Source organism: Monodon monoceros, unplaced genomic scaffold (assembly GCF_005190385.1).
Source record: "Monodon monoceros isolate NGI ecotype Baffin Bay Population unplaced genomic scaffold, NGI_Narwhal_1 Super_Scaffold_22, whole genome shotgun sequence".
Lineage (NCBI taxonomy): Eukaryota > Metazoa > Chordata > Mammalia > Artiodactyla > Monodontidae > Monodon > Monodon monoceros.
This window is the reverse complement of record NW_021703779.1, coordinates 32,344,700-32,363,630: the sequence shown is the minus strand read 5'-3', so window position 1 is coordinate 32,363,630 and position 18,931 is coordinate 32,344,700. Positions and strand designations below refer to the sequence as shown.

At 35.3% G+C, this 18,931-nt stretch overlaps 1 protein-coding gene across 1 annotated transcript in view; it reads right to left on the bottom strand.

Moving 5' to 3' along the window:
• The window catches only part of CFAP47 (cilia and flagella associated protein 47), a 489,073-nt gene that overhangs the window by 127,561 nt on the left and 342,581 nt on the right, over nucleotides 1-18,931 (bottom strand). Inside the window, 1 exon segment of the mRNA XM_029240167.1 lies at nucleotides 2,960-3,056. Within this exon segment, the coding sequence (XP_029096000.1) occupies nucleotides 2,960-3,056 (97 nt within the window).

Sequence of the window (18,931 nt, the reverse complement as noted above, 5' to 3'; positions counted from 1 at the left end):
AAGCCACCACAATGAGAAGCCCGCGCACCGCAACCAAGAGTAGCCCCGCCTCGCCGCAACTAGAGAAAGCCTGCGTGCAGCAACAAAGACCTAAAGCAGCCAAGAAAAAAAAAAAAATTAATCAAATTTAAAAATTAAGTTTCAATTATTCAACATAATAAATCATATTAAAAATTCTTATATTAAAATATTTGTGCATATCACTGATCATTTTATTTAAAAAAATCTAAGCTGTGTGATGACAGGTTGCAAGATAGAGTAAGAGCTAGGAAAAATGTATCTACAGGTATCCGCAGTTCTTCAGACAGGCCTTCCCATATTCTTACTCAAACAGAATTAACCTTTCCATTCCCTGTAATACTTTGGTCTTTTTCTTACTGATTGCTCCGTAGTACATTTCTTTTCAATTAGGGAAATTTCAGTTATGCAAAATGAGTAAGTTCTGGAGATCTAATGTACAGCAAGGTAATTATAGTTAATAGGGTGGTAGTGTATACTTGAAATTTGCTTAGAAGGTAGATCTTGTGTGTGTGTGTGTGTGTGTGTGTGTGTATGTGTCTATACAGGCTTATTAATTGTGACACATGTACCACTTTGCTGGGGGATATTAACGATGGGGGAGACAATCCATGTGTTAGGGCAGGATGTATATGGGAAAACTGAACCTTCCTCTCAGTTTTGCTGTGGACCTAAAACTGCTCTAAAAATTAAATATTTTTAAATATGCCATTGGGATTGTGATAGGTCATTACATTGAATATAGATCACTTTGGATAGCAGGGACATTTTAACAATATTCAGTTAGAAGGTAGATCGTTAAGTGTCTTTACCTTCTTCCATGAAAAAGTGGTAACTATGTGAGATGATAAATATGTTAATTAGGTTGATTGTGGTGATTATTTCACAATGTATACGTATATCTAATCAAGCTGTCCACCTGAAATATGTACAATTTTTAATACTCAGTTGTACTTCAGTAACGCTGGGACAGAAAGAAATGAAAACAACTAAATAAGAATTTTCTAATCTTCCAAATAGGGAAATATGAAAAATAATGGTAACACCCAGCTTTAATGAGGGTCAGGTTGAAAGAGATAATATTATACATTATAATGGAAATTTGAAGAGCGCTTTAACATGTTTAAAATGTTTAAGAATTGCTTATCCCCTTCGAGCCAATGATTTCATTCTAAGAAATTTGTTGGAATAAAATAATCGATGATATGCACAAACATTTTAATATAAGAATGTTTCTTATATGATTTATTACGTTGAATAATTGAAACTTAATTTAAAAAAATTTTAACAGCCCACACAGTCACAAGTAGATGTAATTCCTAACATGACTCCCCCAACCTCCCCTGCAAAGAACACTTTAATCAGTAGTCTTTGAGAAGCACTCTCCCCTGCCTCTCGTGCCTTCCCCTTGTGTGCCCCTTAGATAAGATCCCCAAGATACAAAGAAAACTTGTTATTTTTTGGAATCAATTCTCACTTCCTGTCTTCTCTCTCAAGAGAGTCATCTAATGCTAGTCTCTGAAATGTTTTCCATCTTTCACGGTACTTCTCTATCCCCATCACCACCCTAAAAGACATTCTCCTCTTCACTTCAAACCCAGTTAGCTGTTACAGTGGCCTAGCTTTTGCCCCAACTGCTCTTCCCTTCCCAAACTATTTTGAATAGTGCCTAAATATCACTCTTAATCCACGTGTTCTGTGATGGTACATTTTATGTGTCAACTTGGCTGGACGATGGTGTCCAGTTGTTTGATTACACACCAATCTAAATGTTGCTGGGAAGGTATTTTTTTAAAAAAAATATGTGAATACTTTAATTGGTAGACTTTGAGTAAAGCAGAATACTCTGCTTAATGTGAATGGGCCAACTCCAGTCAGTTGGAGGCCCTAAGAGCAAAGACTGAAGTGACCTGAAGGAGAAGCAATTCTTAGCCAAGCCTGAAACATGGAAACCCTGCTTGAGCTTGTAGCCTGCCCAGTCTGCCCTGGGGAATCTGGACCCATGACTACAACAGCAACTCTTACCTAATTGTCTACCCTGCTCGCTTGCCCTACAGATTTTGGACTTGCCAGTCTCCATAGTTATGTTAGCCAATTCCTTAAAATGTCTCTCTACAGATATAGGTTATTGTATTATATTGTACCATATTATATTGTATTGCATTATATTGTGTTGTATTACATTATGTTATATTATATTATATTATAGTGGTATCTGTTTCTCTGAAGAATCTTGATTAAACAGAAATTCATTCAATAAAGATTTCTTCTTTGGTACACCTCTGTTTCTAGAACTTTGCCCCTGTTGACCCACTCTTCTCTATTGCCCTCTTCCATCCCTGCTACTCACCCATAAGAGAACTCATTTACCCACTCTCTAAGAAATCTACCCTGTCTATTCCAACTCTCCATACTCTCATTTTCCTTTGAATTTCTACTGAAACGATATGATGTTTAACAACATTCAAATAAAGCTTTATAAGGGAAAGGGAAATAATAGCATTTGCTTTCTTTTGCATATGAGGGAGACTGCTATCATCTCCTATATTTAAAAAAGGAGAACATATTACATTGTTAAAATAATACACTTATTAACATTTTATTAGAAATTGACTGAAATTTTTTGTTTAGTAACAGAAATATTTGTAAAGTTTTTCACTTATGAAAGATTAGGCAGCCTTCAAGCTGAAGTATTATAGTCTACTAATTTTAATAGCAGTACAAATCCAGAAAGTAAACTACATCAAGTTAATCCTGAAATAATACAATTCTTACAGATGATATATGAAATACACATTTGTATACGTATTATGAAAGTAAAGTATCTATTGATTTATAAGTAAATGATGAGGGTTTATGAAAATTGATCATAAAACTCTCCATAATAATAAATTTACCTGGTTTTTCCTCATCAAACTTGTCAGATGGTTCTGATAATGACTTCTCAAAGGAGGGTATTAGATCTCTATCTTTATCTTCATTTGAGTCTTCCTGAGAATCACCATTTTTCCTGCTTTTAACGGAAAACGAAATTGTACCTACAACACATAGGTGCAAGATGTCAGATTAACCAGTGTTTCGTTTTCTAAACTAACAATTAAACACAACAACTTAATGGAAAGTTCAAGGAAATATTTTTAAATGTCCATTAAAATGGTAATTTTTAAACTGCTTTCTCATAGTAATTAAGAAAATGCAGCAAATAATAGAACTGTAACAGCTTTCAGAAAACGTACTGGTCTTGGGTGAGTATTCTTACATATTTTCTTCTTAAGTCATTTTTAACACTCATTTATTACCTCATTAAAATACTTTGTTTAATACAATATTCTAAGCATGAACTTTCCTTTAAACATTTAATATGTAAAATACTAAATTTTGTTACAAAAAACTGTTAGTGTCAAAAATCGGCACTCTTTATCTGGAATTTTTGTTATACTAAAATTGACTTATAAAAGATTGGTATTAACTCTTAAATTGAAGCTAACATACATATGGAAATAATTCAGAAATTGGCCCTGATATCTCAATAACAGCTTGCTATATTCACAGTCTTACTATCCATGTTTAGAGGATGGTTCAAATCTTCTTTCCCCTTCAATTTCCAATACTTCCTTCTCCCTCCTCATTCCTAGCTGATTATCTTGTTTCTATTTCACTAAGAAACTGGACACTTCCAAGAAAGAATTCCTTCACAGTCCCACCACCACATTGAACAATTCTTCCACAATGGTGACCTCATCCTCTGGCTTTCCTCTTGTAAGAATGATTGATACACTTTTACCTGGGACCAGCCCTTGGACCTGTGCACTAGATCCCATCAACTCTAGTCTACCAAGGATCTGGCTACTGTAACATTCCCCACTCCCTTCTGCATCTTCAATTCTCCCTCTGAAACATGCTGTAGTAACACCCAACTTCCAAAAAGCCTTCTCTCCATCGAATGTGTATGTGTAAATCTATGTATTTTTATATGTTTTTGTGTACACACACACACACACACACACGCACACACTGCATAATACCATGTTAGGCTTAGTACTAACATCAGGATGAAATACCCAACATAAATCACAAAAATGATTCAAGGCATAAAATAAATACATTAAAAAAAACTCAAAGTGATATCTTGGCACCGATCTAAGCAGGTTTAATCAATGACTTTCAAATTGTCAAAGAATAAAATATTGTCATGATATTTAAATTTTTAGAGATAATTAAAGATAAAGACAAATAGGAGATAAAGTTACAGTTCAGTTTTTTTTCGTTTTTAAAGATTTTTTTGATGTGGACCGTTTTTAAAGTCTTTATTGAATTTGTTACAATATTGCTTCTGTTTTATGTTTCGGTTTTTTGGCCACGAGGCATGTGGGATTTTAGCTTCCCGACCAGGAATTGAACCCTCACCCCCTGCATTGGAAGGCAAGGTCTTAACCACTGGACTGCCAGAGAAGTCCCACAGTTCAATGTTTAAAGCTAAAATAACACATACCAAAATTTAATAGAGATAACACATAGGAATATAGATTCAAAAATCTTATCCCCCCCAAAAAAGCCCAGGAATTAAAAGAAAAAAATGTATTGCTCTTTCAAATTGATAACTTTTAACACTTTTGATAACATTAATTTTTGATGAGAGTGCTCAGTAACAACCCCCATCTCAGATACTGCTGGCAAGAGTAAAAATTGGTACTACATATTTTGGGGGGTAATTTTTCAACATCCACCAAGTTGTTGCACATCTCCTTTGACATGTCAGTTCTGTTTTTTTATGATATAAATACCTTATATCTTAAATCTTACCCCATAGGTAAACTAGCAGAGTTATTTACAAAGATGCTGTTGCAATATTATCGGTAATTACAAAATAAAAAAAAAAAAGAGGAACTTGATTTCCACCTATGCATGACTAGTTACATGAATTCAGATAAACATTTATTTGGATTATTGTTCATCTAGTCAAAAGAAAAACCTATGAAAACCGCACTGAAAATACATCCATGATAATTTGAGTGAAAGCAGCCACTTACAGAGTTTTATGTCTCATATGGCCCATTGTGTGTGTGGGGGACTGTGTGTGTGTGTATTTGTGTGTGTGTGTGTTTAAAAGATATATACAAATATGAGTTGGCATTTGGACAGAAATTTATTTTCTCACAGTTCTGGAGGCTAGATGTTTGAAATCCAGGTGCCAGCAGAGTTGGTTCCTTCTGGAAATTCTGAGGGAGATCTGTTCCATGCCCCTCTCCTAGTTTCTGCTGTTTGCCAGCAATCCTTGGCATTCCTTGGCTTGTAGACGTATCACTCCAGTCTCTTCCTTCACCTTTGCATGGTGTTTTCTCCCATATCTATCCATGTCTATTTTCCTCTTCTTATAAGGACAACAGTCATATTGGTTCAGGGCCCACCCTAATTCAGCATGACCTCATCTTAATTTGATTATATCTGCAAAGACCCTATTCTAAATAGGATCACTTTAACAGATATCAGTGGTTAAGACACTAGGTCCCTGGGCAGGCAGAACTGCTCCCAGACTGCAGCTGTGAGGGGCTGGAGCCGGATTATAGGAATGCTTCCAGATGTACAGACAAAACATAGTCAGTGGGCCTACCTCTGGGGCATGGACAAGCTTTTCTCACGGTAGGAGTGTTCCCAGACCATGGCTGAGAGTAGCTGGAGCTACGTTACAGGGTCATTTCAGGATCTGCAGTTGGAACAAAGTTGGAGGGCCTGTCACAGGGGCGCAGACAGGTGTGTCTTCCACCTGGTCCCCAAATGGGTAGAAATCATGGCTAAGAGGGGCTGAAGCTGGGTCATGGGCTACTTCAGGGTCCACACATGGGACTGAATTCTGTGGGCCTGTTATACAGGGCATGGACAGGCATGACTCCTGACAGGTTCCTTGGCAGATAGTGCTGATGGCAGGAACAAAGTCAAATGGGACTGTAACGGTCCACGGGGCTGTTTCCTGGTTGTAGCCAGGACCACAGTTGGCAAGTCCGTCATCTGAGCATGAGCCTGCCTTTTCAAAATGGCCTTCCTTGGTTTTGGACTCCACCAAGGTTTCATGGACTCCTACCTGGATCGCAAAGCTCCCACAATGGCACTTTTGTCCTTGGATGGCTTCCAAATGACTGTGCTGAAGAGGGATACAATTGGTGGATCTTCTACTCTGCCATCTTGCTGATGTCACTACTATCTTATCATTTTCAATTCCTTTATTTTGAAATATGACAGTCACTTAAGTTATAGGTTAAATTTCAGGTCCTACTATAAACATGGCTTTCTTAGTTTACATAGGAGCTTGGTATATGCTCACAAACACATTGTGGAAAGACAGGGTATCTAGTGGAAAGAACACAGGCTTCTGACAGAATGAGGAATCAAATTCTTGTTCTCCTACGGCTAACTTAGCCTTGAACATGTTACTTATCTCATTTGTAAAATGGTGCTAGTAGTTTTGAGGATTAAATGAGTGTAGTTCATGCTTATGTAGGACTTACTGTATGTCAGGCATTGTTCTAGGGATTTACAAAAATTGAGAAATTTTTCCAAAACATACCTATGAAATTAGTCCTACTATTATCCTCATTTTAAAGAAACGCAACTGTGACACAAGAAAGTTCAGTAGCTTGCTCAAGGTCAATCAGCTTGTAATAATACAGCTGGAATTTGAACATGAGCATTGTGATTTAAAGTCCATACTCTTTGTTGAATTAATATATTTTGTTTTTCAAACAGCTTTAGGTTTACAAAAAAATGAGTGTAAAGTACAGAGAGTTCCCATATACCTCCCTTAGTTTCCCCTATTATAAGCATCCTGCATCAGGTGGTACATTACTTATAAGTGATGAGTCAATAACAATACATCATTATTAACTTAAGTCCATAGCTTACATTCTGGTTCACTCTTTGTGTTATGCATCCTATGGCTTTGACAAATGTAAAACTTCATCTATCTACCATTACGGTATCATGGAGAATAGTTTCATATCCCCCAAAATCCCCTGTACCCCACTCATTCATCCCTCCCTCCCAACGTCCCCAAAGGACTGGCAACCACTGATCTTTTTCAGAATGTTGTATAGATGGCCTTTTCGGATTGGCTTCTTTCACTAAGCAACATGCATTTAAGCTTCCTCCTGTCTTTTTGTCATTTATTTTTATCACTGAAAAATATCCAATTGTATGGATATACCACTATTTATCCATTCACCTATTGTAGGACATCATGGTTGCCTCTACATTTTGGCAATCATGAATAAAACTGTTATAAACATTCATGTGTAGATTTCTGTGTGGACATAAATTTTCAACTCATATGGGTAAATACCAAATGGGCTTGTGATTTCTGGATCATGTTATGAATATGTTTAGTTTTGTAACATACTGCCCAAATGTCTTCTAAAGCACCTGTACCATTGTACCATTTTGTATTCTCACCGTTAATGAATGAGAGTTCCAATTTTTCTACATCTTTGTCAGCATTTGGTATTGTCAGGGCTTCTGAATTTAGCCATCCTAATACGTATGTAGTGTTATCTCATTGTTGTTTTAATTTGCAGTTCCCTAAAGATATATGATGTTGAACATCTTTTTGTATGCTTATTTGCTATCAGAATATTTTTTTTGGTGAGGTATCTCTCCAGATCTTTTGCCAAATTTTAAAGTTGAGTTATTTTACTGTTGTTGATCTTTAGTACTTTAAAACATATTTTGGATACCATTCGTTTATTAGATATCCAAGAAGTTTACAAGAGACAAATAAGGATACTATATATTAATAAAAGATTCAATTAACTAAAAAATCAAAAAACAAACAAACAAACCTGAGCTTATATATAGATACAGAGAACAGATTGGTGGTTGCCAGAGGCAGGGGTGGGATAAGTGAAATGGGTGAAGGGGGTCAAAAGGTACAAACTTCCAGTTAAAAAATAGGTCATGGGGATGTAATGTACAGTATGATGACTACAGTTAATAATACTGTATTGCATACTTGAAAGTTCCTAACAGAATAGATCTTAAAAGTTCTCATTACAAGAAAAAAAATGTAATTATGTGTAGTGATGAATGTTAACTAGACTTATCGTGGTGATCATTTTACAATATAAACAATTATCAAATCAAAAAAAAGATTCAATTCAGCAAGAATATATAAAAATTATACACCTATACACACCTAAAAACAGAGGCCCAAAATATATGAAGCAAAAAATGACAAAACTGGAAGGAGAAATAGACAATCCTACAATAATAGCTGGAGACCTCAATACCCCACTTTCATTAATGGACAGAACAACCAGACAGAAGACAAATATGGAAATAGAGGAGGTGAACAATACTGTAACATGACTAGACCTAACTGACTTACAAAGAACATTCCACAAAACAACAGCAGAGTACACGTTCTTCTCAAATGACCAAGGAACAATGTCTAGGAGAGATCGCATGTGAGGCCACAAAGCAAATCTTAATAAATTTTAAAATACTGAAATTGTACAAAGCATTTTTTTCTCATTACAATGGAAAGAAATTATAAATCAATAACAGAAGAATGAAATTTATGAATTTGGAAATTAAACAACATACTCTTAAACAACCAATATTTCAAAGAAGAAATCACAATGAAAATTAGAAAATATCTTGAGACAACTGAAAATGAAAACACAGTATACAAAATTTAAGGGATGCAGTAAGAGCAGTGCTAAGAGGGCAATTTATAGCAGTGAATGAATTTGTTAAAAGAAAAGAACAACCTCAAATCAACAACCTAAATGTACACTATACGAACTAGTAGAGTTCACAGAAGAGCAAATTAAACCCAAAACTAGCAGAAGGAAGGAAATAATAAAGATTAGCATGGAGGTAAATGATATAGAGAATAGAAAAACAATAGAGAAAACCAAAAAACCCAAAAGTTGGATATTTAAAAAGATCAACATAAGTGGTAGACCATTAGCTGGAGTGACTAGGAAAAAAGGAGAGGAGACTCAAAGTAAGACATTATTATTGTTTTTACCAAAATAAAAGGCAGTATACATATGTAAAGAGAATATTATAAACAATTATGTGCCCAAAATTGGATAACTTAGACGAAATGGACAATTTCCTAAAAACACACAATATACTAAAACTGACTCACGAATAATAGAAAACTTCAATAGACATAAAATTAGCAAGAGGATTAAATCAGTAATCAAAACCCTCCCTACAAAGAAAAGCCCAGCACGAGATGGCTTCACTGTTTAATTCTACCAAATATTTAAAGAAGAATTTACAAGATTTTTTCTCAAACACTTGCAAATTATTGAAGAGGAGGGAAAACTTCCTAACTCATTCTAGGAGGCCAGCATTGCCATGATACAAAAGCCAGACAAAGACAGTGTAAGAAAACTAAAATCCAATATCCCTGGTGAACACTGATGCAAATTTTTTCAATAAAATACTAGAAAATTGGATTCAGCAGCATATCAAAAGCATTACATACCATAATCAAATGAGACTCATTTCAGGAATGAATGAATGAATGAATGAAGGGTAAATTTCTGTACACTAGCAATGAACAATTAGAAAACTAAGGAAACAATTCAGTTAGATAAAACCATTATTTGGATAACCTTATATGTGTTAATACGTGTGCACTGAATAATAAGGAAACCTAATCAATATTTCAAATACTATGAAATATTCTCAAGAATTAAAAGTACACTTTCTCCATTCTTTCTCATTTCAGTTCATTTATATACCCCGCATATTTTTCTTCCTCCAACACACCCATTTAAACATTTTTGCATTTTTATTATCCCACAGCAAATAGAAATTGGACAATCACTTGTAAAACAACCCAAAAGCCCTATATAAGACCATATACTGTTTTATTTCCCCTTCATTAGGGGACCAAAAGGCAAGGTGGAAAAACAAAATTATGTACTGATAAAAAACAGAGATAAAGAAACCCAGTGCTGTGGTCACAATTGCCATAAATAGAGCTCTTGTCTCCCACTCTTTCTAAATGCTTAATTTTTAACGATAAAATGTACAGCAGTTTAGCACCCAATGGTAGTCCTAAAGGCTCCATTTTTCTGTGTGTGTGGAATTATACTGTTTGTTCTTTCTATAATACATTTTGGCATGAGTATATCAAGACACTAAAGACAACAGGAAAGGATTATAAAGGATTATTAAAATCTATAGGATTCAGATTTCTGTTGTAGAGAATGGCTGATTACATTTTAATTTTAACAAGAACCTATGCTTTCATTTCTGGGGCAAGCAATGATAGTCTAGATTGCAATTAAAACTGCATGCTTCTTCCTGATCCGTAGAAGAAAAAAACTGATAAACTGCAGTTCATTAAAATTAAAAACTTCTATAATTATTTCATAATGTATACATATATCAAATCATCACATTGTGCATCTTAAATATATACAATTTTTGTCAATTATACCTCAATGAAGCTGGAAAAAATAAAAACTTCTGCTATTTAATAGACACTGTTAATCAAATTAAGAGGAAAACTACATATGGGAGAAAAACTTATAAAGCACATATCTGATAAAAGGAATATATCCAGAATATATTTTTAAAAACTTCTAAAATTTCAACAGTAAGAAAACAGACAACTCAATGGGGGGGCTGGGCAAAAGACGTGAAAAAAAATTAAATTAAGAAGGCATATGGATGACAAACAAGCACAAGATGTTCAACGTTATTTATTATTCATTATGGAAATACAGATTAAAACCACACTATAATAACACTACAACAAATTAAAATGGAAAAAATTGAAAGGACTAACCCTACTAAGTATGGTCAGTGATGTAGAGAAAGTGGAACTTTCATACACTGCTGGTGGGAATGGAAAAAGGAACAATCTCTTTGAGAAACGGTCTAGCAGTTTCTTTAAACGTTATAAATTCAATAACCATGTTACCCAGCCATCCAACATATAAGTGATTTACCCAAGAGGAATGAAAGTATATGCCTATAGAAAGACATATACATGAATGCTCATATCAGCTTTATTTGTAATTACCAAAAAATGCCAAAACCCAAATGTCCATCAATAAGTAAATAGATGAACAAAGTGTGGTATATCCATTCCATGGAGTATTAATCAGCAATAAAAGGAATAAGCTATTGATAGATACACTGTGCGGATGGATCTCGAAATCATTATGATGCACAAAAGAAAACAACCAAAAAAAAGGGTGTACAATGTGTTATTATATAATATATATATACACTATATATAGTGTGTATATATACACATATATACAATATACACAATACACAACATACATATACACAATACACAATATATTATTATATATATTATAATTATATTATATTATGTATTTATAAATATTCATATTTATATATAATTTTATATAAATATATTATTTATAAATATTTATTATATATTTAGTATAATATATAAAATATTACAAATTGTGTGTATATATAGTATATATATGTATATAGTTATATATATAGTGTACGTGTGTATATATATCTCTGTGTGTGTGTGTGTGTGTGTGTGTGTGTGTATATATATATATATATATATATATAAAATGCTATAAGATGCATATAAAGTGACAGAAAATAGATAAACGGTTGTCCAGGGCAATGGTGGCATTGGGCAGGAGGGGAGCAGAGGCAAAAAGATTAAAAATGGACACAAGTAAACTTCAGGGGGTAAAATACATTATTTGAATTGTGTCAATGGATTCATGGGTGTACACATGTTAAAACTTCTCAAATTGTACTTTGAATATGTACAACTTATTGTATATCAATTATACTGCAATAAAGCTGTTAAAAAAATAGTGTATTTCAGATATTATACCCGCCACTTCTGAGCAGAATATTGACAGAAGTTGAGAACTGTCACCCCAAATTGGAAGTACTGTATAAGTAGGATGTGTTTAAGAGAAGTTCACAGCCACCAATGAGTATCTTTCCAGCACAAGGCAATGTCATGTGCAAGATAATTAATACAGGATAATTAATGAAGCCATCATATTAAATAGCCAGAAGACTTTTATCTATCCATCTATCTATCTATCTAAAATCTCTATCTATATCTCCTCTTGTTCCATAAAGCCATGCATGTTTTGTTGATATCAAATATAATTGTTTGCTCATTTGTCTGGATTCACTGCACTGTGAAGGTGGCTTCTTAAGCCTCCATGTAAAGCCCTCATTTTTTTTTTCATTTTATTTTCAACTTATTTCTATGATTAATTTCTGCATGAGATAAAAATGGATTTTAGCATTAAAAAGCATCCTTAGACCCCATCCACACAATAAAAACAGGAGTCACATTTTATAAAACTGCAGAATGTTAAGAGGGAAATGTTCACCAGTATTCACAAAACTTTTTGAAGTAGATCCACGTTAAGAAAAAATATTTAAATACAGATGGCCAAGAGGCACATGAAAAAATGCTCAACATCGACAATTATTAGAGAAATGCAAATCAAAACTATAATGAGGTACCATCTCACACCGGTCAGAATGGCTATCAATAAAAAGTCTACAAATAAGAAATGCTGGAGAGGGTGTGGAGAAAAGGGAACCCTCCTACACTGTTGGTGAGAATGTAAATTGGTGCAGCCACTATGGAAAACAGTATGGATGTTCCTCAAAAAACTAAAAATAGAGTTGCCATACGATCCAGCAATCCCACTCCTGGGCATGTATCTGGACAAAAGTATAATTCAAAAAGATACATGCACCCTTATGTTCACAGCGGCATTATTCACAATAACCAAGACATGGAAACAACCTAAATGCCCACCAACAGACGAATGGATAAAGAAGATGTGGTACATATATACAATGGAATACTACTCAGCCATAAAAAAGAATGAAATAATGCCATTTGCAGCAACATGGATGGAGCTAGAGATTATCATACTAAGTGAAGTCAGAAAGAGAAAGACAAATACCATATCATATCACTTATATGTGGAATCTGAAATATGACACAAATGAACCTATCTCTGAAACAGAAACACACTCACAGACATAGAGAACAGACTTGTGGTTGCTGGGGTGGGGAGTGGGGAGGAATGGAATGGGAGTCTGGGGTTAGCAGATGCAAGCACAGGGAACTAAAATCAATATCCTGTGTTAAACCAAAATGGAAAAGAATATTAAAAAAAGAATGTATATATATGTATAACTGAATCACTTTGCTGTACAGCAGAAATTAACACAACATTGTAAATCAACTATACTTCAATAAAAAAAGAAAAAAATATTTAAAAGACAAAAAATAGTTTTAAAGTTTCAGAATTTCTGAATGTTTTTCTAACCCTTCTAATTCCAAGAGGTTATGTTTAATTCCTCACATATTAGAAAGCCTCTTTGAAGGATGCATTGAATTTGAAAATTTTTTTAAAAAGTGTATGAATAAATTATTTACAATAAAGCCCTCTCTCTGAGATTCTTCAGTAAAAGTTTTACTTGAGAAAAGCCAATGACTTGGGGGCTTCCCTGGTGGCGCAGTGGTTAAGAATCCACCTGCCAATGCAGGGGACACGGGTTCAAGCCCTGGTCCAGGAAGATCCCACATGCCGTGGAGCAACTAAGCCTGTGCACCACAACTACTGAGCCTGCGCTCTAGAGTCCGTGAGCCACAACTACTGAAGCCCGCGCGCCTGGAGCCCATGCTCTGCAACAAGAGAAGCCACCGCAATGAGAAGCCCGAGCACCGCAACAAAGACTAGCCCCCGCTCGCCACAACTAGAGAAAGCCCGCACGCAGCAATGAAGACCCAATGCAGCCAAAAATTAAATAAATGATAAATAAATTTAACAAAAAGCCAATGACTTGCCAAATCATATTTTCATTTTACTATAAATAACTCCTTACAAAATACACAAATTCTTTTGACTAGTAAAGCAGGATACATACATACACACACACACACAGACACACACACACACATACACACACACAACATACACAAACACAGGAGGGGGGATAAGAGAGAGAGGTGGCAAAATGAGGCAGAAAGTTTTATTTTCTTAATAACAATGATATATATGTGTGTGTGTATATACATACATATACATATATATATATATCACTCATTCAAAATTCAAATATGAAGCTTTTAACCAGAATATCATGGGTGGATTGGGAAGCCACTAGAGCCTTCTTCTGAAAGCAACTTAAATTCATATTCAATAGAGCATCTACGGCCTACCTTGCACTCCCAGGGAGAACTATATCTCTGACACATGACCCCACGGCAAACACTGGAATTGTAACGGTGTCTTCCTTCAGTTTGACAGAATATATGCAGTTTTCAAATTTATGTTTTTCTTCAAGTTTTTAAATCTTCCTTGTTCTCATATTTTACTGCACTCCTATTACTGCACTACTAAGCAATTTTAAAAATATTTTAGAAATAATTTTATTTTTGAAATGTATTGCTTCTTCCATTTGACACTGACCGGACACCTGCTGCTATACGCCAGGTGTTGGTCTGCAGGCCAATGCTAGTCTGGCACTCAAAGGACAGATCATCCCATGTAAAGGCAGAAAATGCAGGATTTGTTGTCGCTCATTGATCTATTAACGTGCATGAATTTACCTTTAGCCAATCATCTGAGTAGACCTTGAGACTAGAGTTAATACTGATTTTGATTTTGGGGTCAGGGGCAGGAAAAACAAATCTAGTGTTCACAAGCCCCCCAGGGTAATACCATGCAGGTGGCTAGAGCTTTTACGAAACATCAGAGCAGAGGCTGTCTGGGAAAGCAGAGATGGTGAAAGCAAAGAGGAACTCCCAGAAGACCATGAGAGGATACAAACAAACCCAATTCATTCTCTCTGCAGTGCCTCAAGGCCCTGTTTTTTTTTTTTGTAAACCATATTTTTCACCTAAAAGAGCATGAAAATGCTTTATGGCATTTAAAGCAGCCAACATTTGTTTTGAAAGACCAATGGCATCTAATTGTTTTTTATGCTCCTATAACTGTGCACAGTCTACAACACTGGTGGGAACAGGCCAGCAAGATCCAAATTCAGTTTTAGCCAAGCTTTTGATAGCACTTTCTCTGGCATTTTCATTGAGACAAACTAGGAGAGAGTGGAGACAAAAGAAGCCCTAAATCCTTGCATATATCCATATCATGTTAGGGAATTTTTAAAAATGGGAGCTAGCATATTAAATAAGAGTGATAAACATTAGTTGAGCACCTACTAGATGAGTACTTTTCATATATTCCCATTTTTTGCCCATAACTACCCTGGGTTAAGGTTAAGGAAAGGTTAAGTATTATCTATATTTTACATGTAAGAAACCTGATAATCAGTGATGTTAAGTATACTACCAAGGTCGCCCAACCAGAGAATGATATAATTGGAGGTTGAAGTCACAAGTGACTTCAGAATGCGTTCCTTTGCAACACAATAGCAGTAAGATAAGAGATAGCAAAGGAAAAGATGTTCAATTTTGCCATTGTGATGTGCTGGTTAGCATGAACATACTGCCCAAACTTTAAATGAAAAAATGCAAATTTAAATAGCACTACTTTTGCTCAGCATCACATTCTGAAAATACACATGACAAGCAGGCTTCTCATCACATACAATATTAGAAATCAAATTTTGAACTGAATTTCTATTTCAAAGATGGCAACTGGTAATACATATCTGTCTAGATAGTGAAGAGTAGCAGGACACCAGCTATAAAAACTATTCCTATCTTGTTTAAACATAGGCCTAACATAAGAACTTTGTTATGCTCACATTAAACATTCCATTTTGACATTAAGCAGAAGTTCATCAAAAAGAAATTTTTAAAAATCTTTAGCAAAGCTGACTAAAAGCTTGTTTGCAATCATTTAGAGTAGGCTTTCTTGTGCCAATGTCATAATAGATCTCATTCTAGCATAAGGACTTCTGAATTGCAAATTTTCAGAAATAAATCTTAGCTCTAATTTACAGTTGTGTTGAACTGAATGAATGCAATCACTTTTCAGCAAGTGAAAAAGCACTTTCGGCTGCTGCTGAAAAAATACAAGGTAATTGTGGGCTACATAAAAATCACCATTGTTACCAACTTCCTAGAGCTATCAGCTTGTCAAGGGGCATGGATATAAGAGAGAATTTAAGACTACTTTATCGTGAATGTTCAGGGTAGAGACTAAATTTACTAACATGACTGGAAACCATTTAAAAACGTGGATTCTCAGCATTTAGTTTTCTACTGTAGAATAAACAGTTAAAGCGCAGTATTAACCTGTGTCCATGTAGTATCCTGAACAATTAAATACTTGACACTGTAAGTGAATGGTTTATGAAAATATCCTTTAAAATTTTAAATATTTATTCTTAATTGAGATAAAACTGACATATAACATTATATTAGTTTTAGGTGTAAAAATACTCTTGTTTAATGTTTAGAGATCATTTTAGGCTACCATGCCATGATCAACATATTAAATTATTTCAGGCTGATTTTAGTTCATAAATTTAAATGACTCATAGTTCAATAAATAGTCCTTGTGGACTTCCACGACTCTGCAGACAAAGATAAGATATTCAACTACCCAAGTTTCCCACCCCACACCCTTTTTTTTTTTTTTTTTTGCAGTACGTGGGCCTCTCACTGTTGTGGCCTCTCTCGTTGTGCAGCAACAGGCTCCGGACGCGCAGGCTCAGCGGCCATGGCTCACGGGCCCAGCCGCTCCGCAGCATGTGGGATCTTCCCGGACCGGGGCACGAAGCCGTGTCCCCTGCATCGGCAGGCAGACTCTCAACTACTGCGCCAACAGGGAAGTCCCCGCGCCCCAACTTTTTTTTGGATCACAAATAAATGTCATTAAAAATTGGAAGGATTTCTAAAGCCTTCTTCCCTGGAGATGAAAGTATGTTCCTCACAACTGGGGGATCATAATGGATAATTATGAAGTCTTATGCTTAGGTTAGATAAATCAACTGCATTGGTTAACAGTAAGATAAAAGCTGTTTAAAGATATCTAGGGATCGCCATTTCCATAATATGTTGGAAGAGATGTTCAGAGAATCCTGTCTCAACCGACAAGTTTAAGTTAAACACACATACAAGCTAAGAAAGCAGGAATCCACTGCACTGAGCCATCACTGGAGATATCTGTTCTGGAATATGAACTACTCTGTGGTATCCTGGAGTCTTGCCTTTCGGGGTCATAATTGGGAATCAGAAAACAAACCTGTCAAAGAGCCCAGGCTTGCACGGTTTGGGGTCCCGATTTCACATTATATTTTTGGACTACCAAACCCCAAATTAATTATTTAGCTTCATAACTCTTCATTTCTCTTCACAGAAAGGGGGCCCTAGTGGTATCCCCACAAGTTTAGACAGTCACCTGTTTGTTTTTATTAAAATCTGCTTTTTAAAGTTATATTATCACCCTGATATTCACAAGCTGGAGGGCACTGAGCTGATTATTGTGATTTCCTCATAAGAAACTCAGAACAGTTATGCCAGAGACATATGTGTTCCATGTAGATTACTGAAGAGCAAATGGAGCAAACTATTAGAAAAAATGATATGTAGGTTACATCCAATTGTATAACCCTAATTCTTACAAGTTCATTTTCTTAGTGCTATATTAGGAGTGAGTTGCTCTATGTTGTGAACATGCATGTTTATAGACATCTCTAAATCATATTTGTGAATCATGTTATTGCAATCAAAATAAATTTAAGGATTATTGTTACTAAAGTATATGCTAACCATTAATGCCTAATCATCTTCACTAAATATTGGCCTTGTACAAAAAATCAAGTTTCTACCTGAGACGAATGGAAATTTAGTTGCATATTTCACTACTACAAATAAGCCACAGGCCATTACTACATTTCTATATTTTGTTACATACTAATCCTGTAATAATGGACAGTAATATTAGCTTTTTGCATTCTAATGACCAGAGAGGTCATTTTCTGGTTGTTAAGGAGAGAATTAGGCCATTACATTTTAATGCATTTAGTCATTAACACATTTCTGCCTTTACACACGGTGTTTTTGTTTGCTTGATTTTGTGTGTCTGTTTCCCTTTAAGGTTCTATGCTTTCATATCTAGGTTGACTGATTCAATATTTTTCCATTTTTCTGAAATTTATTGACACAAAAAAGATAATCTTCAAATCAAGATAGAACTGGGCTTTCCCTCCTTAACTAGTAAATCTATCCTGCTGATCTCTCTCTCACAGTTAATGGTATCACCTTCCTTAGAGTTGCTTACTATCAGAAGTACACCTGACTCGCCTTTCTCCCTTCTCTCTCCTTATTCGATCTTCATCAAATGCAGCTGTGATAGACATTATACTACATCAACCATTTTCCTTTTCAGGAATGAAGGACTTATTTCTGTTGCTACTAGGAATAATGCTGGAAAATGACTATTTGGTCAAGCCCTCTTTAGGCATGGCGCCTTGAGAGAAAAAACAAAAAAGCCTCACCCAAGGTCAAACCTCCTTCCACATGTAGTCCACTTTCAATGACTGATCAGCACAGCAGCATAAAGGCCCAGTCCCCTTCTCCTAACTTGGGACAAGTCCAGAGGACCATCCCAGCTTCAGAGGGCCCAGTGAGTTGACTAAAAGCCTTCACTCCCCCTGTCCGGAAACTCAACTATTCCCTCTGGTCAGTATGTTTTCTTACCTTTTCCTTTCACAAGTGTTGATCACAACACATTCCCTAATAAATGTCCTATAAACTAATCTCCCATCTCAGAGTCTGATTCCCTGGAAACCCAAGCTGCTACAGCATCATTTTCCATTGTTACTTTTCTTGAAACTTCACTTCTGTTTTTTTTAACCCACTATCACTGGCCTAGTTTGGTCTGCCCTTAATGTTCATTTAAGTGGTCAACCTTAACTTTTTGTTCCATGGCCA